At 34.9% G+C, this 27224-nt stretch overlaps 1 protein-coding gene and 1 long non-coding RNA gene across 3 annotated transcripts in view; one reads left to right on the top strand and one right to left on the bottom strand.

Annotated features, from left to right (window-relative positions):
* The window catches only part of LOC141403528 (uncharacterized), a 240504-nt gene that overhangs the window by 189614 nt on the left and 23666 nt on the right, over positions 1-27224 (bottom strand). The window lies entirely within an intron of this gene.
* Positions 1-27224, top strand: part of Lmpt (four and a half LIM domains protein limpet) — a 437156-nt gene that overhangs the window by 177242 nt on the left and 232690 nt on the right. Inside the window, exon 1 of one of the 2 annotated variants that reach the window (XM_073986054.1) lies at positions 14058-19731. The exons of the other annotated variant lie outside the window; for it this stretch is intronic. Coding sequence (XP_073842155.1) covers positions 19424-19731 — 308 coding nt within the window. The 5' untranslated portion in view covers positions 14058-19423. Of the gene's footprint in view, positions 1-14057; positions 19732-27224 lie in introns of those variants that run through there. 2 annotated transcript variants of the gene reach the window in all.

Raw genomic sequence — 27224 nt, forward strand, 5'->3', positions numbered from 1 at the left:
GAAATGTTTGGTAACATGTTGGTACCAAAACCATTTTGGTATTGTATAAACGGTTAAAGTGAGAAATACCTACTATAGGTGAACAAAAAGTACTAAATGGTACTAATTTCGGTGTTGGGTGTAGGAACAAAGCTTGGATTATATAATTTGGACAAAAAATACGAAATGGAAAAATATTTGTTATAAAGTTCGGAGTTTGGTTGGAAAATGTGCATAAAATCTTCAAAATGCTCTAAGTCTTCAAAATACCTCTTCTAATAAAAGTGGATTGAAGTAGACATTTTTTAAATAAAGATTATATACATTCCAAGGTCCAAATGTAAAGAAAATTGGACAGTATAGATTTGTTCTATTTTTAAAAAACACTTAGTCGTGGGGTACCGTTATATGGGGATATATTTCGAAAATTTTTACGAACCTATTCGGGTTCTTGGCGAAACCGCTGAAGTTAGAACCTTGAATTCTGAATGTGCGTTATTGTTGTTGTGAAGGGGTGAGATAAAGTTTAGTGTTTGGAAATTCGCTGTGTAAGTGAAGGAGTAAAACCAGAAGTCAAGTCTGAAATTTGCAATATGAGTCGCTGTTGGTGTATGTCTGTGATATGAGGTCGTAGTTTTGGAAATCCGAAATAAAAAAATATGGTAACTGTTTAGGGGTGCGATACGGCAGATATGTTTTTTTGAAATTAAAGGAATTAAATCGATTAAATGTTGGAATTTAAAATAGGTTTTAATACAACAGAATGGTCAGTGTTCACCGCTTTCACATTAAATATTGTTCATATATATTTTATGCCCTTGCCGCATACGAAGTAGCGGGTATTTGCTAGTCGCGTATAAAGCATTCCATTTATGCAAAATTTTTTAAAGAAAATCGCGGTTTAGTACCCGGATTTGTCAAAAAATATTTTTGCTGATTTTCCTATTTCCAAGGTATCTATATCCGCGGTTTTAGTGGATGGATTCGATCGCGGAAGGGCTCATTAGATCCGTCGCGTAAAAAACTAAATTTACGCGGGGTTCAAAGGAAATTGAATGACACTTGTAAATTTTAAACGCAAAAAATAGGTTTCTAATTTTAGCTTTTACACTCCAACGTAAAATCACGAGTTCTATAATCCTATTATGAGCTTGGAATATTATGCCGTTGCGCGTCCGGATTATTAAAAAAATCAAAAAACCCCGATATTCCGGCTTCAAATTGTCAGCATAAATTTTAGGTGGATGCAGTGGATATATCGAAAAATCACACACTAGTATCATGTTGCGTATGGAGTATTCTTTGAGTCTTTCTTTGGGCATAGGACTATAAAATGTAAGGTTAAGCCAGAGAAGGGAAAGGAATATAAAAAAACTTGTTGTCTTCAACCCATTTTTCTACATTGATCCCAACACAGCTTCCATGAAAATTTATTTTAATGCTCGACATTATGGGATCCCTCCTAAAACACTTCATTTTAAAGATTTTTAGTCATACTAAGCTGAATTATTCTACAACAATAAAATAATACACATCTCAACAAAACTGCCAAAAGTGAATCTAAAAATAGACACACAGCACGGTGACGATAGTTTGTTGTTGTTTACAGCAAACCATCAAACTTTATTATGCTTTTCTTTGCAATGCAAATACCATAACAGTGGGAAGTAGTTACTTGGTTTACATATGCGGCTACGAGATTTTTTAAATGTTTCCGATGAATTCGTATTTAAACGAATTAATCGATTACGTTTATTCTTGAGCTCTGGTCGTCATAAAATTGGGGTAGAGTTCTTTGTTTCAATACAAAGAACTAAGAGAACTGATGAGTCCAAGTGGCGTTGGACGAAACTAGTATTCTTTGCCTTTCCCGAAATTTAATCAATTTTAAATGCATCCTACTTTAAATATAACTTGTTGTTTTAAAATTTAAAAACAACAAAACCCGAGACTTCAGCTGAATTTTTTTACAACAATAAAATAATACACATCTCAACAAAACTACCAAAAGTGAATCTATAAAAAATTATTAAAAAATTAAGTTTCAGTGTTTTATTTATTTTGAGCGGGGGAGTTTCTGTACAATTGGGAACTCCAAATGCCAAGTTACAGCCAATTCGGACAAAAACTGAAGACAAATTTCTCAAAACACCAGAAATCGAGTGGTACCGCTATATGGGGGCTATAGGAAAAAATGGTTTTGGTTTCGTATTCATGTGTTGTCATCTAAATCTGAAATAGGTGCAGCGTTTCAGTTCGATTGGTCAACTGCAACTGTGTTAAAAATGAGTTACTAGATTTGAACTAAATCGGGTGGTACCGCTATATGGGGGCTATAGGAAAAAAAATGGACCCGTATTGGTTTTAGTTTCATATTCATGTATTGTCATCCAAATCTGAAAAGTGTGCAAAGTTTCAGTTCGATTGGTCAACTGCAACTGTGTTAAAAATGAGTTACTAGATTTGAACTAAACAGACACCAAAGCAAGTTAAATAAAACACTGTAAAAATAAACATAATACAAAGACTTAAGAAACAAACTTTTTTAATTTTTATAATTGCAATGGCCCAATGTTGCCCACAGGCAACACTTGGTAACTCCCTAAAGCTGAAAACACATCCAACGTTTGGGTAAAGTTTTGTGTCGTTTTGGCCGTTTTTACACTGTTGGACATGATGCCGAAAAATTCAAATTCATTTGAAATATATGCCGGTAAACATATCATCGCTGGACTTTGGTGTCGGCGTCGCCCTGTTGTTGTTGTTTTTTTCTCAACGCCCGACACAAAACTTTACTCAAGCGTTGGATGTGTTTTCAGCTTAACCGCGAGGAATTGATAAGAATTTTTTCGCAGAAGACTTATTTTTGCGATCACTAATCATAATAAATATGAAAAATATTTTTATCTCTAAGGGAAAAAAATCAAACTTCATCTTCAAAGTCACAAACGTCAGTGTCAAACTTATTTTATAATTCTTCTCGAGTTTTGGTCTATAGATTCCAGTCAACAACCAACTACGAAAATGTACCTAAAATCTCAATAAACATTTTTAGGGGACAAAACATCAAAAAAATTAAAAACTAAAATTGTCCTTTTTCTGGTTCTGCTCCATAGATACCAAACCGTTCAAAATTCACAAACAATCAACTACAAAGATGTCAGAAAGCAAATTTCTGGAACATAAGCACTTGTTAAGAAGTGTCCTTAAGGCCTCTTTTTATCCTCTTTCTCCAATTCTGGTCCATAGAAAACGAACCGTCCTGTAGTGAAAAAGTGTTGTAAGTAAAGTGTGCAAAAACCGGTTTTCTTTAAACAAACCTGTTTTCGGTTAACCGAAATTTTCAATTCTTTTAAGAACCGGTTTTCGGTTTTCAAAATTTTTGAACGCCGGTTAACCGGGTTAAAGTTAAGTTTAGTTTACTTTTGAGAATACAGTTTTAATTTAATATTAAAAATATTACTATTTTTTTTTTTAAATCGGTTAACCGACACAAATAACCGTTTTTCGGTTAACCGAAAATGAGGTTTTTGGCGAAAATCGGTTTCGGTTTTTGTAACTCGAACCCGGTTAACCGGTTTCGGTTTTGGACACCCTAGTTGTAAGGACGTTTGTCATCCCGTCAGGATATATTTTCATACCGAATTTTCTTTATTTGGAGAAAATAAAAAAACCTAGATTTGTTGGTAGCGTTATATAGGGGCTATACTGAGACGCAGTCTCATATCGTCCAATTTTTTTAAGAAAACAAGTAAGAAAAGGTTGTAGTCGAACGGAGCCGAGCATCTAATAACACTATTTTGTATTAACTTTCGGGGAATTAAAAATAATTAAGAAAGTTGTTGCTTTAGAAGTCTTGGATATCTTATTGGTTAAGATATCGACAAACGCTTTTTAGTACAGCCTTCGGAATTTATCAGATGGGTCAAACCCCAGGCTGGCTCAAGCTGATTTTATTTGTTAGAAAATGTTGCCTATTAAGGCGTAGATCAAAGGGAAACATATGAAAAGTGCTAGCTGTGATCGCTTTCAGAGCCATCTCATTACTTCCGAAGGCTGCGCTAAAAAGCGTTTGTCGTGGAAGCCGTAAAGGAATGGGAAAAAAGTTCATCACTGTAAAAAAAACACATTGCATGTGAGAAAGAAATGAAAAGTTCGATGATATAGTATCCACTCCACAGCCGATATATCTGATGAGCTGCTACCAACAGCAAAACCAAGGTCACATATTGGTGGTTGTGTGGGTTCGAATCTTCGGCTTGCAAAAGATATTCTATCATTAAGCTCAACTCCAACGAGAAATTAATTAAAATTATCATCAGATTTGGTTTTGTTTGCAAGTAAAGTGCTCGAGTTTAGGTAGTGCCAACGAAACTCTCGATCAGAGTGTTTCTTTGCACACGTATCTATTTGAGCGAGCAATTGACACTTGGGTATAAAAAGTTTCTTGTTGGTAAACATCGCCAGTTTCCACTAATAAACTAAAGGTGTTTTAATAAAATATTAAAACAACGACTATGGGATTAAGCCTGAGTATTTTGAAAAACAGATTATCATCAAATTGATGTTCACCCTAAAGGAAATTTTTTCAAATAAATAAAGTAATAATATTTAAGAGAGTTGTTCCGTTCCGGAGAGTTCAAGATTTCTTCTTCCATATGGGGAAGACTGGTGCAGGATCTCGTTGGCCTTAGGAAGTTCTAGTCCACTGGAATTTTAGCTAAAACCCAATAAATTAAACACAGTCACCGTACCTATCTACCAAAGAAAAATGAACCCGATACCATCCAAAAAATTTATTTCTGAAAAAATACCAAAAAGTGTTGTTTTCTAAAATAAAAAACTCACCCTTCCTATATTTTCAGATAATATCTTAAGGAGAGTACACAGTATCACTCAAAACTGACACTCAACGTAATTTAGAATCATTTTCTGGAAAAAATTTGAGTATTATTTAGAGATTAGGAAAGTACTCATTCTGCTAGACTTTGATATTTACGAAATAGACCTAGATAGCCATCAGTTTTATTGTTCAGTGTGTATTCTGCTTTAGTTTTACTATATTTACTTCGAATCACTTCACAAAATAAGGATTTTGGCAAGTAAAATAAAACTGTGATCCTTTGCGCCAAGATTTTTAAAAGTGTGATATTGGTTTAACTTGTCGTAGGCCCTTACTAAGGACCTTAAGTATATTTTTATCCAATGGAGACGAGGTTAATTTATCTATAGATCGTATATAAGGCCTTTTTATTGTGTACTTGTTATAGTAATTTGACGTTCTAATCGCAAGATTTATTAAAATGATAAATACAAAATCTGTTGTGAATTGGAATATGTATTAGTTTTTTTTTTTTACTTTTACGATCACACATTGACTGCACTGAATCTATAAACTAATTACCGGGTAAACTAATTACAATGTTTTAGCAATTAGCTATGGTAACAGCAAATACGCCACAAAAATGATAAACACAAATCTGAGGCATTGTTTATTTGTTTTTTTGCGCTTTCGGGCGCTAGAACGATGTAAATAAAATTACATTTTGAAAATGACCATAAACACGATGATTACCACAAATTCAAATGGCTGTGTTTACGATTCGAACTTTTAAATCGACATTTAAGACATGTAAATATGTTTGTGTATATTTTTATAACATCGGTTTTTAGTAATATTTGTTCAATTAGAGGAACATTTCTGTGTTTTCTGGTGGAAATTATCAAAATGAAAATGTTCTATTTAATTTTGCTGTCACTACATTAGGATGTGAGAATGTTGAAATAAAGGAAAAATCAAGCACTCAAGAGCTGTTTATTGTGAAAACACAAATGGTGACATTTTCCGTAAGGTGGCGCTGATTAACAGCTCCGTAAATAACCGAAGTAAAGAAGAATTTGGTCCACACTGAAGCTTTATATGTTTAACCCTATTAACAATCGCAGGAGTAGAGTTTTGCGTTTCTGTTTATTTACCTCTTTTAAGTGAACTAGTTCGTTTCATTTATACCACTCAGCTATCTTTTTAGTTGGATCATTCTTTCGCACCACCTTGGGTCAACATAAGATATTGGCAACATCATTTCGAAGGCCTTTATTTGAAGGGTGGCGTAAATACACCACCAACAAGGCTATTTTGATTGAGATTCCTTCAAGATGTCAAAAATGTTGTTTATATTTTCATAGGAATAAATCACAATAACAATGAATTTGATAGATTCGAAGTAAACAGTTCGCCGTCATGTTCATTTTAGCTAAAAAGTGTGATACCTAGTTTTTAAGAAACCTCTGTAATATCTACATTTAGTCGTAATTATTTTTGCATTTATTTTAGTTTAATTGTTGTGTTTTTACATTTTTACACTAACGTAACGAATTTAATTGTAAAAACTTGACGAAAGATTATCTATTTAATAAATTATCCCTGAAGATGTTGGGAAATACTAAACTAAATAAACGTCGGATAAAAAATTAAAAAAAATAATCTTTATTTTTCGTTAACAAACAATCCTAATAAGATAAAGTTTTGAAAATTAAAATAAGAATTTAAGTAGATTAGAATTTCGCTCTTTTTTGATGAAGCCGCTCTTTTTGGTAAATCGTTCATTTGAACTAGTTCGTTCGTCTCTGGTTGGAAGTCTCAACGCTAACTTACCTTTTTTGCTGTAGAATAACTTATAGCAAAAATAAAAACTGACACGCTAATGTAGATTTTTATTGTAAATCAAAGTTGTTTTTAATTTCACTAGATAATGACTACAATGTTCACGGTGCAGATATAGTAAGCAGGAGAGGGATATTTGGAAGCGGGTTAAAACGTTTTTCTTCGAAATATAAACAATGCATTTTCCTGTGATCTCTTTTGTTTATAAACAAAAAAATAATTAAATGGAACAAATGCAAATGTCCAGACATGTTTGGTACAAAAAATCATTTATTTTTGCTATCTTTTTGTTTGTTCTTACTGCTTCGTGAACGTTTATTTAATTATTTCTTGAACTGATGTGTTTTTGTGGTCTTTAATAATGACGTTAATTGCGCCTTTAATGCCTCCGAAATTATTTACATTTATGGATTTTATTCTCTTGGCCAATTAGTTCGCAATAAATAGTCGGCGTCGGCGTTGGCAGAAACGTCGTGCAGTAACATTCTAAACATAAACATTATTTTGTTTTCTTTGCATTCACTCACTTGACGTCACTGTTGATTGTTCTGTCAGAAAACTGAAAAAAAAAAAACGTTTCAACACAATGTTGATGTTTCTACCGGTGACATTGACATTGACACTGTCAATGAGCCGGCGGCCGACAAGTCTTTAATGAAAATATCGGTCAATGTCTATTTTAAATGACAGCGCGTAGACCAACCAACTGCAGCTAGTAGTCATTTGCATTAAACCACATTAAACGTAATGCACTCACGACCACTTCAAGTGTCACTCCATGGCGGAGTGCTGACATGAATATTAAGCGGCGCTTGTCATATCTTGGTCATCATTAGCTGCTGTCAGTCTTTTGAAATTGTGGTGGTGTTTTGTTTAAAATGGTAACCACGTTACAAAATTTATCGACAATAAAGTACATGACAGACAATCATTTCGGCTAACGACCATGCAAACTGTCTGCAGTGCTTTGAGCTAAAATATAAACGAAAAGCCTACAAAATTTTTGATTTCAATAATTACACAGTACAACAGCCAAGTTAGGTATGAAGATACTGGGCCAGTAGAGCAAAATTTCAAAAAGCTAGGGGTTTTCCTGCTCACGTTCCCTATATACACTCCAGTTCATCTTAATAGATTGCAAGGTTAGATGTCTTCCAAATATATTTTGAATGCGGAGATAAAATATATCTGTTAACTCTTTCCGTAAAAGTTTGAACATTTTCGTCTTAGAGCTATTTGAGATTTTTGGCCATCGTAATTAAATTTCCCTTTAATAGTCCTTGTGATCCGGATTACAACCATATACCGTTTTTATCAGAAATTTCATGCTTGATGCAACAATGAACCGAAAGCCTATTTTAATAGAAAATTTAGGAATGAAAATTTTGTTCTTGCTGCCTGCTTTTGCTCTGTCCACCGATCGTAGCGAAACAAAATGCGAAGTTAGTGGTAAGCACACTAACACAGAAGTTTTGTGGTTTAGAATATTGCATTATCGGCGCTATCAAATCTTCTCATTAAAATACTAGCCACATGCACCATACCGTTGTTTCTTCGTGTGAACAAGTCCCTGCTTCTTGAAAAACAGCCCGAAAGGTTTTAAAAACCCCTATGGCACCATATGCAGTAGCTGGAGATCACGACAACTCTCGAATTGATCAATAGATTTGCTCTAAAATTTGGCTTCCGTCATATTTTGTCCAAACTTAGTTTCAGTTCGAAGATGGGCAATACCGGTCCACCCCAAATTTTAAAATTGTCACTAAAATAATTTGCACGATATCTCTTGAACAGGGCAACCAATTTGGTCCAAACTTTGGATCTCCTAATATTTTGTCCAAATTTAGTTTAACTTTTAAAATGGTCCTCTCCTTAGGGTACCTCCCCACAAAAGTTCAACATTTGTGTCTAAGTGCAGGTCTGTTCGAAGATCCTATGGAAATGTATACTGATGCTGTTCGTTGTGGCCCTGTTCAAAGCGCTATTATGTTTTCTGTGGACAAGTCCATGCTTCCTGGCATACTGGTCCAAAATAGGGATAGGTAAGTCGACTTTCAATTAATCGATTAATCGACTTTTTGCAGTCAAAAGTCTAAAAATCGTAGTCCATGGTATAAGTAAAGAGGTAGATTTAAATGAAAAAAATCTATAGAACCCTTGTTTTTCTTGAATTCCTAAAACTTCAAAATAAAAGCAACAAGTGGGTTTGTTTACAATGCGTTTTTTGAGCATTTTATAAAAAACGCGAAAAATGAATGAAGAGTTAAGTTTTCTCCACATAATCGAGTTGTTTCAATGCAAATCTCACAAATTTCTTCCATACAAATGGTCTAAAAACAATTTTAAAAATCATTGAATTCGATTGATTTTAAAATTGTTTGGCATATTATTCAAACACCACACACACATACACAGTTTGTTTATATTTTTTTGAAGTTTTAGGCATACTCGAATGAAAAAATTTAAATTGGCATAAAGCTTTGGCTAACCTTTCTTATTAAACCATGTCGTAGTCGACTTTTGTCTGGAGGTAAAATCGCACAATCGATTGTGGTCGACTGGGCGGTTTTACAGCTTCAAAAGAAAACTCGGAAATCGAAGAGTAGTCGATTATAATCAATTTTCTGTGGTTATAAAAAAGTCGAAAGTCGAGTTTGAAGACAACTGAAATAATCGCCAGACCGAAAAATTTAATTTTCAGTTTTAGACCAAAATCGAAAAGTCGAAAATTGTGTAAGTCCACATTTTGACATAACCATCATAGTACGGTACCGCCCGATTTTTAGCATTTTGAAGATTTTATACACATTATCCAATCGAACTACAATTTGGTTTTTAGTCTTCACTATGAGGGCAGAAGAAGATCTGCGTATAATGTCTCTCTTAAAGCATGAACTTTTGTCCGACGATATTTAATTTCCAATAGAAAGATATGATTTGGTCGGTCCCATCCGACAAGTAAGCATACTTGTTGTTTATATAATGTTTATTTATTTCGAATCTCGTCTTTGTGCTTTCATTTGTAATATTTGTTACTGCCAGTTTTAAAAGTTATTACTAGTGACTGACCCTTGGACTTGTTTATTTCTTAATTATTCAGTTAATAAATACTTGGCGTACAAATATTGTATACGAAATAAATTATTTTTCATTCACATACTATAACTTTTGAACTTACGTCTTTATTTAACCCTGTATGAAGATATTTATTACGACGGTAAATAAACAACATGTACATAAAAATATGTATAAATGTTTGTTTAGTATTTTTATCATTTCTATATTTAACAATTGTATAAACATTTAAATACATATTTTCGTTTAAATATAATTTCATTTTACATTTGATTGGGTTAAACTTACAGTCAAATCCGGTTGATTGCAACTCACTGAATTTTTTCTCTTAATTCACACAAACCCTGAGTATAGACTAACATGGCGATTTCAAAAGACAATTTTGAGTACACAATGTCAAAACTATAAAGTTTCAACGAACACTCCGTTCATTAACTGCAAACATCGATAATTGTTTCACATGGCATGAATTAAATGTATAAAAATCAGCTGTAAACTGTTATCGAACAAAAGTGATACAATAAATCACTGTTTTACAGTTATGTGCGAAAATCAAATATAAACGAGGAAGCTCTTTAATTAAGCTTTTCCGCATTCAGTGATGGGATGCTCGATTTCGAAGAAAATTTACATCCAGCAAAAAACCCATTACTGAGTTTGTAACCATTGCCCCTTTCTGGAAAGCTTTGCGGAAATTTGTGGATCGATCAATTGCATTTTGCCCCGTCTAAAAGAAACAATGTTGTTCTACGTTCCGGAAATATGGAGCCGACTGTATATAATTTTTTATAACTTTAATAATTTAAAATTACCTTACAACATCCAAATCGTTTTTTAAGTTAACGGATTAGTTTAATTTAGTTCATATTAGTGAATGTTGGTATTTTAAACTTTGAAATTATAACATGAACAACAAACGCTAAGCTTTAAAGTAAAGTACCAGACGAACTCAGTACATACACAAATTTAAAGTTTAAAATTTCAAGTGAATTTTAAATCTGAGAGTTTAATGAAGAATTTAGTAGTGTTGCCATCGTAAATTTGAATAAAGCAATATAGTTTTTCTATTCAAATAGACCCACTTTGCGCCGACAAAACTTAAAAATTTATATTAAAACTAGCTGATCCGGTTCCGCGTTGCTGGCCCGTCGTTTTGGATTTCCGTGTAAGGCTTAGTAATCTATTTACAATTTGTCTATCTAATATTGATACCTCCAGATATTCTAACCGAATTGACGATAAATCGACGTTTTGGTATTACCCTCATGCAATAGTATCTCCAGATGTAAAATAGAAAATTACTTTAATTATAGCCTCCACCATAATATGAAGGGTATAATTAACTTTATGATTCTGTTTTTAACACATCGGAATAGTTTTCGGAGAACCTATAAAGTATATATTCGTGATCAATATAAAAAATAAGTGAATATAACGATGTCCGTCTATCTGTTGAAATCAAGATGCAGCTCGCGATATTCTACACAGGGCTTTTCAATTTGATACAGAAGTTTCTATTTTTTCTCGTAGCATGTTTGGTATTGGAAATTTATTATATCAGTCCACATTTTGATATAGCACCGACTGACCGCCCGATTTTCGGAATTCTCAAGTTTTTAGCCGCATTATCCTACCGAAATGACAATACTTTAGTATTTAGTCTCCCTTAGAGGCATGACGCATTTTTGCAAAGGATTATCAGCATAGGTCCACGTTTTGATAGAACTACCCTAGAACGGTACCGCCCGAGTGTCGATATTTTGGAGGTTTTAATCTCATTATCCCACCGAAATGGCTGCAATTTGGTATTTAGCATTCAGTGTGAGTATAAAACATAGAATATTCGGTACAGGTACAGGTTTCTAAATAGTCTTCATTGAACGGTACCTCTCGACCTTCGGTATTTTGAAGTTTATATCCATATTATTCATACGAAATGACTATAATTGGTACTTAGTCTTCCTTGGGAGTATAAACCATTTCTGCAGAGAATTATCGGCATATAGGACGGTACCTCCCGAGTTTCTATAATTTGGAGGTTTTAGTCTCATTATCCCACCGAAATGACTATGGCAATTTGGTGTGTTGTCTTCATTGTGGGTATAAAAAATTTCCGCATAGAATATTCGGTAGAAGTTTTTCATGTAGCCTTCATTGAACGATTCCTTCCGATTTTCTATATTTTCAAGGTTTTAGCGGCATTATTCAACAGAGGTATCAAATATTTTAGCAGAGAATTGTCGGTATAAATCAATGTTTTCATTCATAAAACGATACCTACCGATTTTTTGGGGATTTTGAATGTTTTAGCCACATTATTCAATCGGAATGGCTTTAACCTGATTTCAATATAATTTATGGTGGTGTGCATAAAAGCTGGGGCCGGTCGAACTTAACATCGTTTTTACTTCTTGTTAACAGAGAGATGTTTCATTGAACACGTTATTATTTTGCACTCCTAAACATGAAAACATCTGTGATTCATAAAAAATGACTTCAAAATGCTATTGGGTTTATCTGGACTTTGCTGTATTAAAAAACGTGGTCTTGATCGAGTTATTCCAAGCGCTGAAGTCAATGTTCATGCAATGTTTGCTGTCCCACTTACTAAATTTGTAAATCTAATCAGTAAGAATAAAGTTTTCAAAAATTGGACGCAATCGCGGATTCTGCTTCCAAAACACCCATAAATGGCAGACGCCACAATTGCAATTTTATTGAGTACCTAGACGTATTGGTACTTTATCTCTGATATTTAGCGATATGTTAAAACTCGTTGTTGGGGAGGTCCCCCACACCCTCCATTTTCGGTATTCTCCCACCTTATGAACCTACACACAATTTCATCCAATTCGGTCCAGCCGATTCGGAAGTTTAATTTAGGAAATCATGTCAGTCTTAAAAAACCCTATATACATTTAGATAGGTTATAGATACACCGAATTGCTGACCCATCGCTTTAGTGACCAATGCATATTTTTTAGACGTTATAGTGATTTAACCGTCTTTGAAATTAGTTTTGCCTGATTTCTATATCGATTTTTTGGAATTTCGGTCAAGGGACATTTAGCATTATTTGGGTTGTACTGTATTTCAAAATGTGGTGTTGATCGCGCTTTCCCAATTATTGAAGCCAGTGTTTATAGCGTTTTTGTAGTCACGCTTACTAAAATTAAGGATATTACCTATAATTATAAATTTTTAAAAAATTGGGCTGACCGCGATATTCCACTTCCGAGATGACCACTCAGCATTAAGACAATTATTACCATAGTATTCCAATCAATTTTTAAACAATACGTTCAAAATTACCTTTGATTTCACGTTTTCTTAAAAAAATTGTGGGGGAGCTACCCTGGTCACTCCACTGACCAGTATAAAAAATAGCTAAAAAGCTATTCTCAGACCTAACAACTCCACATACAAAATTTCATCGAATTCGGTTCAGCCGTTTCGGAGGAGTTTAATTTCGAACATCATGGCAGTCTCGAAGAATTTTATATATATATAGATTATATTTTTGAGAATTTGTAAGCATTTTTAAAATAAACTAGAGATAAGTAAACTAAAACGTATATACTGCCAGACCCACTTTAGCAGATTCTCATTCAACCTTTATATACACTTTCATGGGGGCCAAAATGTGCCTCATCGAAATAATGGTTCCCCAAGTATGTTTGGACGAAATCCGTTTCAGATAATTTGGAGTTGATTTAGCCATGTCCGTCCGTCTGTCTGTCCGGCTGGCTGGAGCGCACGATAACTATCGAACGGATCAGCTAATTCGGTCCAAAATTTGGCTTTCGTAATATTTTGTCCAAACTTAGTTCAAGTTCGAAGATGGTTATATCGGTCCACTCCTTCCGGCACCTCCACCACAAAAGTTCGAAAGTGTTCGGAAATTTTGTGCGCACTATAACTCGTGAAGGAAGTAACCGATTTGATCCAATATGGACTCAATCGTTCCACTCCTTCGGGTACTTCCCACACAAAATCGAATAGCTTTGATTTTTGTTGTAGTAACTTGTATTCGCTGCACCCCATACGTCGCACAGTGTCACGACCGTGGCCAAAAATGGTAAAAACTAAATACTTCGTTGAACAAATTTATTGATGGGGAGTGATAGAAAACATACTAATTAAGAAGAATCTGAATTTTGGTACTGATACGTGAAGTAGTTTTTGCTATATGAGGATTTAAATCCGACAATTTTAGTTAATACCTATTTTTGTGTGTTTTTTCTAAAATTAATAAATTATATTATGCGTTAATATTTAAAATTTAAAAGTAGCGGTCGCTGCAAAAATGGTTCCTAAGTTCTCTTGGGGTGTAATAAACTTGGCTACACCTTTGTTTGCATGTAAATATTAATCATATGGTGTTTACATTTACCCAAACATGTATTACTAAGTTTATTAATTTTCTGAAGCAAATTTTAAATTGAGTGGAGTGGGAAAAAAATTGTATAAAAGTGTATATCGATATTTTTTGCTGTATGAGTAGTAAAAAGTGAGTACTTCAAATATATAAAGGTCCCAGCTGCAGAGGTTTGCAGACGAATGTGTCACTTCTCTTTTTCAGCGACCACCTCACTGAGAGGATACCCCCTTTTTTAACAAATCGTTTGGCGGTGTTGGCTATAGCCCGAAAACGAATGAACCGATCATCATATATTTTTGTGGGCTTATTAAGTACCTAATAGTTTTGCTTAAAAACGAGAGAATTTTTAAAAATATAAATTTTTAAAAAAATTGTGAACAGCGAAAATCAAAATTCGATTTTTTACAAAAAATTGACCGTTTTTTGACCACTAATCGGTCAACATTTTTTTAAAGGAAATTTCTCATATATAAAGACACGAGTTTGATATATTCAATATGCTCACAAACAATATGAAGACTAAACACCAAATTTCAGTCATATCGGGTGGATATTGAGGCCACAACACTCAAAACACCGAAAATGAGGAGGCACGGTTCTATGGGGGCTATAGGAAGACGAGGACCTATACCGACATATTTCTGGTGGAAGGTTATAAGTCCCCCAACGGAGACTTAATATCAATTTTCAGCCATTTCCGTGTGATAATCAGGCTAAAACCTCCAAAATACCGAAAATCGGGAGGTACCGTCCTATGGGGGCTATATGAAGGCGTGGACCTATGCAGACAAATTTCATGATGAAGGTATAATGCCCCCTGCGAAGACTAAATACCAAATTTCAGCAATTTCGGTGTAATAATGAGGCTAAAATCTTCAAAATACCGATAATCGGGAGGTACCGTTATATGGGAGCTATATCAAAACGTGGACCTAAGCCCACAATTCTCTGTTGGAATGTTTGATACCTCTGCCGAAGACTAACCACAAAATTTGAATACTTTCGGTTGGTCATTGTGTCTTAAACATTCAAAATACCGAAAATCGGGAGGTACGGTTCTATATCAAAACGTGGACCGACCAACCCAAATTTTTGTCCTGAAGATTGTAAGTCAATAATAGGTACGTGTACCAAAATTGATGCACCTACGACAACTCCTTCTATTTTTGGCCACAGTTAATATGAACTGGCGACATAGTGCGTCGGTACGCGCAATTCCATACTTCCAGAGAAAATAGCCTGAAAGTTGCAAAAAAAACCCTATGACACCGTATGTAGTGGTTGGAGCGCAATATAACTCTCGAACGGATCTGCCGATTTGGCCTTCGTAATATTTTGACCAAACATAATTTAAGTTCGATTATAGGCCATATCGGTCCCCTCCTTCAGGTACCTCTCTCACAAAAGATCAAAAATGTGCGAACGATAACTCTTGAATTTAAGATCTGCTCTCGAATCACTTTAATTTCTGTTGAAGCAACTTGCATTTGCTCCCTCAATTACTACGGTCGAAGTTTTCTCAGGGGCAAGTCTATACTTCTTGAGACAACAGACCCAAAGGGGTAGAAACTCCTATGACACCATATGTAGTCGCTGGAGAGCACGAAAACTCTCGAACCGATCAAACGATTTGGTCATATTTTGTCCAAACTTAGTTTCAGTTCGAAGATGGGCAACAACTTCTGGTACTTCCTCCCAATATGGCATTCACGATATCTCTTGAGCGTGTCACACAATTTGGTCCAAACTTTGGATCTCCTAATATTTTGTCCCAATTTAGTTTAACTTCTAAAATGACAGATGTCGATCTTCTCCTTATGGTACCTCCCCCACAAAAGTTCAACATTTGTGTCTAAGTGCAGTTTAGGGTCTGTTCGAAGATCCTTTGGAAATTATGTCATCCGTAGAGAAGTCCATGCCTCCAGGTCCAAAAGTTATACGATGACCCACTGAAATGACTAGAAGGCGCGATATCTATCAGAAAGATATGACTCTCAAAATAAGATCCACTTCCATAATCGTATATGTCGGTCCATACCTCTAAAAACCCCTTACGCAACACTTTTGAACTTTAATCCTAATCTACATTTTTGTTGGCAAATTCAAATTTCCAAAAAGGTCCACAAAATTCTAAAATGGCCTTAAATACATTCGATCTGTCCATAGATGAAAGTTTCAATTCACATAGGCTGAGGGTATATCTCTGTCGGAAAAGCGTACTGATACGTTTTTCGATCCTGATCGATCCAGGATGTCAATATCGTTAGCATTAACAAGTAACATGCGGCTATTATGCCATTTCTTTTGACATTTGCATCTCGTATAACCATTTCTAGCAGGATATTGAGATCACACAAAAGGCTGTCTTCTTCTCTGAAACCTTTTTTGCCACGGAACTGTTCGGAGAGGTTCTTTTCCATATTAACTGAGGACCGGCTTTCAGTTAAAGTCATCCCACAAAGCCGAGTGAGCTTTGCGGGGATACCAAATTCAGACATGGCTTAAAATACCTTTGAACGAAAGGGGCTGTCGAAGACTGCTCTTTAGTAGTAGAAGTATTGGATACCAACAGTTTGGAAAAATGCTTTTTCCATGTCCTGAGCACACTATCTGTATCAGTTACCAAATTATCATTCTGGTCTCTGTACTCGCTGATTGTAGAGTAGCCTTCGGTAGCAGCACGACACTCCTGGTCATACCATAGGTTTTTAGTGGAGGTCTCTGGTATCCAAATATGGATTTTGCGACTGTTTGCATGGAGTGGGCAATACTTTGCCACTATGCTGATATGTTATCGGGACGAGGAGTGTTTTGATTAAGAAATTGGGCCAGTTGATTTCTAGATTTCATTTCCCGACAGTTGGGCCAAAGATATTCTTCTTTCGAATTTTGGCATTAAAATCGGACAACGGACATATATTTCCTCCAAGCGCTCCTAAAATATGTCTTTGGTCTGTTCGTCCTTGCCTTCAGTGGAAGCATGAGTGCAGATAAAGCTGATGATAAAAAATTTAGCTTTTATCCGTATTGTAGCAAGACTTTCGATCGCTGGGGTAAAACTGGCGATCAGATATTTTAACATCCGACCTAATACAAATCCTCAACCAAAATCATTATATCACGGTAGCTGTAATACATGCGTTACCTTTAGGAGTTGTTGTAACGTCTTTACAAATCCATTGTATTTCCTGTATGACTGTAGTACAAGTACATCTGCTGATACGAACACTGCGAACATTCCTGGTGCAGATCATGGTCCTTAAAACGTTTGCGGGGTCGTAAATACATATGTTGCTTTTTGGAGGGATGAGTTACTAGCCCGACACAAATTTTTAACGTTCTTATGTGCGAACGCGGCGTGGCACATGTTAGCTCACTACCGTTAACGGGTGTTAAGGGCAACTCCTCAGGTGACTCCACGGAGAGGTCAGTGTCCACTTGAGTTGAAAGAGAGACCAAGATAAATACTGGACTTTGCCATGTTAAAATCGGTCAGGGCCGTTGCTTAGTATCTTTCATCCCCTACGCGAGTAATATAGGTAACGTTTCAAGGAAATAACACATTATTTTTAATCCATTCGTAATACCGAATATAGCTTGCTTGCATTATTTGGTAATGGGTTATTCGCCCCATTTGGCTCCCACATTTTTCTGATATGGAGATGGCTGTTAGTTTTAGACCAGCGATACGCAGGCAGCAAGAGAGCGTAAATTTCAATGTAAAATTCAAACTCACTTGCTCTCAGTAAACACACATTGCCTAACTTTTTTGGCAAAAAACTGCCAGCATATTTTATTTTTAGCTAGGTCTAAGTCTCTATTAAAATTATTATTTTATTTTCTTCTGTTTTAACAAATTTAATAAAAATTGGCAACTCTGGTGGCAATAAATAATTCCACATGCAAATTATTTCGTACATCAGATACTCTCTCAAATAAATGCGTCTTTGAGCTATGTATTTATTAACAGGTCGAGCTTGAAACAATTAAGTAGACACGTATGTACACATCCAACCATTAGTATATACCTTTCTGAGCGTGTGTTATGAATCGACGACACGCTAAACTGAGTGCGGTTTCCTCGAAGCTCAATGACAAGCAGCACAGTACGACGGCTTATTTTGTTTATTTATTTACTTACGAAGCTGCATTTCAACTCTGGTTTTTGTATTTGATTACAAAAACGATTTCGATTAGTTGACAATTGTGCGGCCGGTTATTAACAACGTTAGAAATGCAAAGATTATCCAACGTAGGTTCGTTCATTCGTTCCCCAATGATAATACAACGAACGGAATACATAAGAAATAAAACATTAAAAATTAAAAGTAATTTAATAACCAATTAATTATTTATGGGTCAATTTGACATAGAAACGCATTTCGGTCATTAGTGTGTCGGTGTTCAAATATTGTTTATCGATTACGTTTTGGTTGATCCAAAAACATAAAATAGCTAATAAAGTTGGTTAAAACTGAGAGAAGTTATGTGAAAAAATCAATAGAGCAAAAGGAGAGAGAAAGAAAGAATACTCTCTGGATATGTGCAATGAATGCATGTGGTTAATGTAAATGAAAAATAAAAATAAAATAAAAACAACGGCCTAGTTGCTCCTCTTATCTTATCACCAGCGAGTATTGATCCGATGGGAACTTATCAAAGAAAATTCATATAGAATACCCTCTCACACAGAGACATTTATTGATGGCTATACTATAAATTGCACAGTGTTTCAAAATACATAGTGATGCACATAGTTTTAAAAGTGAAATGTATTAGAAATCAAAATACAAAACTGGTGTAGATCTATTACAGATATAAGACGGAGAGAATATTATTGTATGTTCGTGTATGATGAGACTTAATTTAAATTAAAGACCTTTGTATAAGTTATCTATCATAATTGTAACATTCGTATAACATATTGGATTTTTTGCTGGAAAAAATGTTTGTGCATTTTCCAAAACACTGTACGAATTGGGCGTGCTGTGTGTCATAAAACAACACAGTCAAACGAATCTGTCATTGAAGACAATTGAATTGCTCATTCTTATCTGTAAATAAAAAAACAACAAAAACAGTCATTGCACTGGTTATTTTTACTTAACATTTAAAAAACTGGAACCGAAGCTTTAAAGAAATTCTCTTTCCCGTATTTGTTAGTTTGTTTTTAAAACCGGCATAGAGTAGAAGTGAAAGTGATCATTGTTTTTTCGTTAAGAAAACATCAATAAAATTACAAAAATCAAAAAAAAAAAAAAAACGAATACCTTAACGTTTGAACAACAATCAGTGTAAAACAACAAATTTATTACCGAAAAAATATGCGCTCTAAAGCAATTAATGTGGCAGTGGCCGAGCCAAGTTTGCCAACCGCAACACAACAACAAAAACACATTTACGCTTTCAGCGAAGATATTAAATGTGGCGATATTAATGTAAATCTTTGTGATGATAACCAAGTGCAACCGATTTTCATACGCAAACAGCCGAAATTTCCCACACGTGAACGTCATCTGGCAATCAGGCGTAAGAAATCATATTTAGCGAACATGAACTTAACCCCATGTAATAATGGCCACGGCTGCAACATCAGCGCCGCCAATGGATGTACGAATTTAAAGTGTGAAAAGTAAGTTGAGAGATAATAAACAAAAGAAATGTTTTTCCTTTTTTTCTTTGGATAAATTTCATAGTTTAAAAATAATACTGACGATGAATGATTTTTAACACGATCGGTATTGTAGGTATTGGCATTGAACTTCAGAAATTATTTCCCGTATGTATTGAAATAAAATTATTTATTGGGTATGTAAATTTCATGAGTAGTCATGGCATACGAAGAAATTCAGTCTCATTTGTTAAGCCTACAGCTCATCATCTTCTCGAACCGCTGAACCTATCTTCCTGGAATTTTCAGAGTATCTTTGAAATTCCTCGTTTATCTGGAGATATAGCCTCAGAATCGGAGGTACCTCCAAAAATGTAACTTTGTATGCAAATATCTATAGAATGGTAACAGATAAAGTTTCCAAACTTTGTTTGGTCTGGAAATAAATTTTCCTAATTATATTGAAATCGGTTCAAATTTGGATATAACTCCCATATATAATTTTAGCCGATTTCATGTATTTTATGCACCAAACACGCTATATATGCCCGATTTCAAATAAAATTTGGAATGCGTGACAAAAGAATGTTCCAAAATATATCGAAATCGGATCAGATTTGGATATTGCTCTCATATACATATATTTTTGACCGGTTTGAGGTATTTGATGCACCAAACACCCTATACATATATGCCCAACATTGATGAAATATGGAATGTGTAACGGAATGCGGTCTAGAAATAAGTTTGCCAAATTATATTGAAATCGGTTCAGATTTGGATATAGACCCCATATATGTATATTTTCGGCTGATTTCATGTATTTGATGCACCAACACGATATGTATGCTTAAGTTCAATGAAATTTTAAAGTGTGACGGAATTTGGTCGGAATATAAGTATGCCAATTTACAGTCCCTGCTTATAAATTACCGAATTTATAAGCATTTTACCGATTTTTGTCGGTAACTCAAGAAACATGTTAGAGAATCGCACTACCGATTTCAGGTTATCCTTTTATTACAAGATATTACGCGGGATAATAATAAAATTTTGAATTTCTGATTCGTTATTTAAGGGAGCAACTTTGAAGTCAGTAGAAGTCATAATTATAGTACCTGGAGTTATTACGAAGGTTAAATTATTAGATATCATATATCTGAGAGACTTCTTACCTGGGATAGGTGAAGGGGAAATATTTACCTATATTTACTTACTAGCAGACCCCGGTCCGCGTTGCTGGCCCGTCGTAATGAGTTTTAATTCAAAAGTAGGTATTTTCTACCTCACTTCTTCGGTCCATTGTCAAACCGAGAAGGATTTTAAATTTATCAACAGATTTTGTCTGTAACCTTTCTTTTCTCTTACGGACTTTGTCGGATTTTTCGCCAATTTGTGCCTTTTAGGATTTATTATCGTCCATGTCACTGTCTTTATCCTAAATCGATCTAACAATAAAAGTTAAAAAAAATGATTAAATCGAATTCTCCCGCTTATTTAGATCTATATGTTTTAGCTTTTCATGGCTGATGGACCGTTGAACCTCACCATTTAAGTACATATGTAAATATATAGTTTTTCTTGATCGGGGGACAACCACCGTTGTCTCGAAAACTAATTTGCAACCTGATGCACTCATAAGTTTAACAAATACACCGATTATAAAATAATAGGCCCCGAAATTCGTCTACAAATATATAGCATTTTGGACCACGGGACATTCCTGAATATTTTCTGAAAATTAGGTTCAGTAGTTTTGGAAAAATAATGTTTTGAAAAGTGTGATCATCAGTTTTCAAAATATAACATATTAAAAAAGTGGGTCTGGTCCGGTCCTAGGGTGCACACAACTTCATTGTCTACCAAAATGTATGCTGAAACCGATATAATCATAAGTTTGGCTTATACATATAGCGTTTAACAGAAAGGCATTGGAAGGTTGTAATTGTAATTGTTACAAATATTGCATTTTTACAAAAATAGGGCATAGGGGAGGTACCCCGCCCGATCCGAAATTCAACCGAATATGTAGCCTATTTCAGCCGGGGGCCATCACTTTACGTTCCCCGCAAATTTCAGGAAAATCTATTGAGTAGTTCCGTAGATATAACATATTTATAAAAGTGGGCGGAAAAGTGGGCGTGGCCAATTTTTCTTTGCATAAAAACCTAAACTGGACTATGACTAACATTTCCACAAAAAATTATCCAAATCGCTATAGCCGTTTTCATCTGATTCAATTACCAACAAACGACAATTGAGTTTTATATATAAAGATGACATATCCTTATCATTATTGGAGTAAAAATTGTTAATGCAAGTGGGAGTAATCCTAAGAGTAATTGAAAAATTACTCCTTTGAATAACATAAATTACAACTATTCTAAACTTTTCGGTAAAATTGTGCTCACGATAACTCTCTATTTGATCTATACATTGCACATCGTAATATTTATACGAAACATAAATCCGCTTAGAATATGGACTATATATGTAAGTCAACTCCTTCTAGTACATCCAACACAAAATTTCGGAAATGTGCAAATTAGGACCTCATCTCAAATCGTTTGATTTTTCTTGCAGCATGATGTTGCGCTGAAAGCCTCTATTAAGATGGTACAAGTTTTTTGAGTGTCAATAGTGTCAATACTTGAAAAATATCCCGAAAGCCGTAAAAAACAACCCTAGGCCTTAGCATGCGTAGCACAGTGTTGCCGCGGGGACAAAAATCAAAAAATGTGATGTTAACTTTTACATATGTTTATATTTTATTTCTTGTAGTACTCGTAAACACATCAGATACAACGAATCTGAAAGAATTTCGTCGATATGTGCATCAATTATGAAGTTATAGTCCCAATTTACATTAGGCGAGTTTACTTGCGGCAATTGTCAGTTTGATGGAGAGAGAGGTGAGGTATATGGTAACCCTTTGCCTCTCAACACCCTCTCTCACCCACAAACTGACAATTGCCGCAAGTAAACTCGCCTAATGTAAATTGGGACATAGTTCTTTAAATATGAAAAATATTTCCCAGGTAATCTAAAGCGATAATCATATGAAAATTAGACGACATTTAAAATAACATTTTCTCAAAAGTTTGTTGATAATATTAAAAATTTTGGATGGGGATTTGATGGGTGGGCTATAAATATAAAATTTTAGTACAAAAAGTTGACATCAACGGCGCATGGGCAAAGTGCCGTTATCAAGAATTAAAAATTTAAATTTCATTAAAAAAATATAAATTCTTAATATTTCGTAGAGTATATTCATTGATTGGGTACCACCGTAAGGCCGCATGAGCCGGTGACTGACCAGCCGAACTGTTCAAGACTGGAGGCAACACGCTGATAAGGTGTGTACATTAGTTAATTAGCACCATCTGACAGGATGAACGCGTATCCGACAATTGGAACCTGAGCACCTTCTGTCCCGCCCACAAGAAAGGAGATGAGATTGTGCGTTCTAATTTTAGGGCCATAAGTCTGCTCCCTATATGCAAAGTGTGGATCAATATAGTATTTGGTGGACGAGTTGTCGTGCTCACCAGCCACTACGCACCGTGTTGTTGCTTCCATACAAAAGTGGACAAAAATAGAAGGAGTTGACCTAGGTTGATGCATTTGTGCACAAGTACTTATAAGGGCATCAATGATGTGTCCGCCTCATCTTGGCCGGCGGGTATGCACTCAAAACCATCTTCTGGAATCGGATATGTAGTATCTTCGTCGTCTTCACTAGTATTCGAAACAAACAGTTTGGGAAAAATGGTCTTTCCATAACCTGAGTATACTATCTGAACCTGTTACCAGATCACCTTGCTCGTACCTGTACCAAAGCCATCAGTTTGATGTTTCATTCTTTAGTAGAATTTTGCGGACTTCATTCTGACTCCTGTACATCTCGATTTTTCCACATTCCCGCTTTTGCAATTTCTCTATTTTTCTAACGGAGAAAACATTTCTCCTATTTCTTTTTCTCCCGATACCTCTCTTGTACGCAACGCGTTGCTACTGATTGCAGAGTAGTCGTATATGCCACATTTTTCTCCTCCTGGTCATATCATAGATTTCTAGAGTGGGTCATACTGCGCCACTGTGCTCATATGTTATCGGGACGAGGAGTGCTTTGATTAAGCAATAGGGCCAGTTGAGTGGAATATGCTGTGGCTATCCTTTGTCCTTGCAGCTCACCGATGTCCAACTTCAGTGTTGTGTCTGTTCGTACTTTATTTGCTACGTTTAATTGGATACGTACCTTTGGTGCAACAAGGTGGTGGTTCGAGTCTATTTTTGCCCTTCGAAACTATCCAACAGGCTTGCACAACGTGATCAATTTAATTTCTTGTTTTTTGTTCTGGAGACAGCGAGGTGCCCTAATGAATATCGAGATGCTTAAATTTGGTAGTGCTAACTACGATGTTTTTGCCGCTGCGAAGTCTATTCGCTTAATCCCATTGTCAGACGTTTCACCATGGACACCATGGATACTGAATTTCCCGACTGTTGGGCCAAAGATATTCTTCTTTCCAATTTTATTATATTTATTTTACAATCATCTTAACCATTTTACATCAATACAAATTTTCTCCAATAATATCCCGCCCTCATACTTGGTGTGCAAATTTTGTGACAAGGCACAGTAAATGTCTCTTATCATTCAATTTAATGCAATTATTCAATTTATTTTCAATACTTACGACTTCAGGTTTCGCTTAATACTCATCTGGCCATTTATCAAAAGTCTGAGCAGCATCAAACGTCTACAAAGCAATGAAGAGGAAGTTATCTTGTATAACATAAAGAGCCCTGCGGCAGCGGCGTTAAAACAAGAAGATTCGTAAATAAACATAAATAATTTTATTGGCATTTTGAAGAAATTTCTTTCACTTTTCATTTTAAAATTAATAATTCATCATTTTACGTTTGTGAATTTCTTATGAAATATTACGAGATAGCAAAATAACAATTCGGATAAACAAAAACATAGCGCTGAGACATGTATAACAAATTCCCCCTTGTGCATGGTACTAATTATGATCAAATAACGTGTTACTAATTTCGTTAGTAAGTAAGATTTAATAGTTTTGTGTATGTAATCGTGATCACTTTTTTAATTCATTGAATAAACATTTAATGTTACGAAAATGTGTGGCTGAAATTCAAGAAAATACATTTGTTTCTCAGGTATAACTTTGTTACGGTTTACAATTTAAAAATTTCACTGTGTGTGATTTTTTGAGTCATATTTTATTAACCATATTCCGCAGCGAATCAATCGATGAAAAACGTATAAATATCGAATATTTTCTAAAGTAGTTTGCTATTTTGGCCTTTAAGAACCTTTCGCAGCAGTTTATATGTTTCAGAAAGTTGTTTGCTGACATCTTTGCTACATAACTCTAGTTGATTGTTTTCTTTAATTTTGAACGGTTTAGTGTATATGGGCCAGAAACAGAGAAAAAAGGATAAAAAATTGCATTTGCTTTGCTATTTTGACCTATAAGAACCGTTTATACAGAGTTCATATGTTCTGCAAATATGTTTATTGAGATCTAAGGTACATTTTTGTAGTTGGTTGTTTGCTTCAAATTTGATCGGTTTGATATCTGTAGACCAAAACCTGAGAAAGAAATGTTGAAAGAAATTTCACCTTGGCGATTTTGACTTTGAAGTTGAAGATTTATGGATTTTATGTGTTTTCAATTTTTGTTCTTTATGAAAAGAGCTGCCTCTGAGATTTAATCAAATTTCTCAACGGGTTCGAAGATATAATCCTGACAAAATGATCCCTTTTGACATCAAAGCCTCAAATATTTGGAGGCCGATAACCGCGAAAGTTGATGAGATAGGGGTCTTCTTTTGGTCTTTTATCACATTGCGATGCCAGAATATGGTTAATAATTTCCGTGTCGCATAGTGTTATTAAAAAACTATTTAATTTAATTTTTAATTTAATTTAGTCAAAATCTACATTAACTAATTCTTAGTTTATAGGGAATTTGTAGTGACAGCATGCTCGTGAGTAGCTAAGTGTTGAGGTCACACGCCACTTTACGAAATATCCACTAAAAATATGTACGGGAAACGTAAGTATTTAGAATGGCTATAAATTAACTCAATGAGTTTGTGTTTTTATTTCAACAGAATATAAGGGCTATTTTGGCCACGGTCTCTAAATTAGTCTATTAAATTTTTCACGGTTGTATAAAAAATAAGTGATTCAAATTATGTTTCTTTAGAAAGCAAATCTAATCTGTGACTAATGATGTTAATAACAATTAAAATTATAATATGGAGATTATAATTAACATTGTCATTCTTTTTGTAACACATCGAAATATAAGTGGGAGATCCTATTCTTGATCAGCATAAAAGTCTAAGGCAAAAAAACTATGTCCGTTTGCCCATCCGTCCGTCTGTCTATTGAAAACAAGTTAAAGCTCGCAATATTTAAGGCATAGCCTTACAATTTGGTACAGATGTTTCTATTGCGTCTTGGATATTTGGTATTGAAAATTGGTTATATCGGTCCACGTTTTGATTTAGCCCCATAGAACGGTTTTCGAAATTTTGATAATTTCAGCCTCATTATCCTGCCGAAGTGGCTAAAATATGATACTTAGTCTTCGTTAGTGGTATACAATTTTCCGACAACAAATGTTCGGTAGCTTTATCAATGATGAAATCCATGAAAAGCTGTCATAAAACGGTTCCTCTCAATTTTCGGTACATATTAGGGTGGGGCGATTTGAAGACCACCTCGGGCGCCTGGATTTTCTGATTATTGGGATTGTACTGAGCAAAAAAGTCCACTAGACCATATGTCTACGGTGAAAATCGAGCCCCCGGATTTTGACTTGAAGTTTTTTTTTGAGGTTTTTGGATATTTTGGCATATATGTAATAGCCAAACCACTGAGATTTTCGATCCAACACAAAGAAAAAATTGTAGCCAAGACAATAATTAAGAAATCTCTAGTACACAGCAAAAGCATTGGAACGCTCCTTCAGGCAGTTATGGCCCCGAGAATGTGCACATTTTTCGGAAAATATCGATAAATTACACTGTGCTACAAAATTTGACTCAAAGTCAGTGGGTGGAAATTTCCTTTTGGAGATGAAAGCCCTTGGTGAGTGTACTAAGAACGCAAAAGGAAATTTTCAGGATAGGTCAAGTTTCTGAGATATGGTTTGGCCAAAATATCCTTGAAACAAATTTCAAGTCAAAATCCGGGGGCTCGATTTTCACCGTAGACATATGGTCTAGTGGACTTTTTTGCTCAGTACAATCCCAAGAATCAGAAAGTCCAGGCGCCCACTATCACTTTTTTCCTTCCATACAAATCGCCCCGGCCTAGTACATATATTGAGGAATTCAGCAACAATATTCAACCGAAATGGCAACAATTTGGTATTAATCTCTTTTGAGGGTACAGTTTTCATTTTGAATATTTTGAAGATTTTAGCAACATTCTCCAAACGAAATAGCTGTAATATGGTACTTATATA

Source organism: Musca autumnalis, unplaced genomic scaffold (genome assembly GCF_047663935.1).
Source record: "Musca autumnalis isolate F117 unplaced genomic scaffold, ASM4766393v1 scaffold_4, whole genome shotgun sequence".
In the NCBI taxonomy this organism is placed as follows: domain Eukaryota; kingdom Metazoa; phylum Arthropoda; class Insecta; order Diptera; family Muscidae; genus Musca; species Musca autumnalis.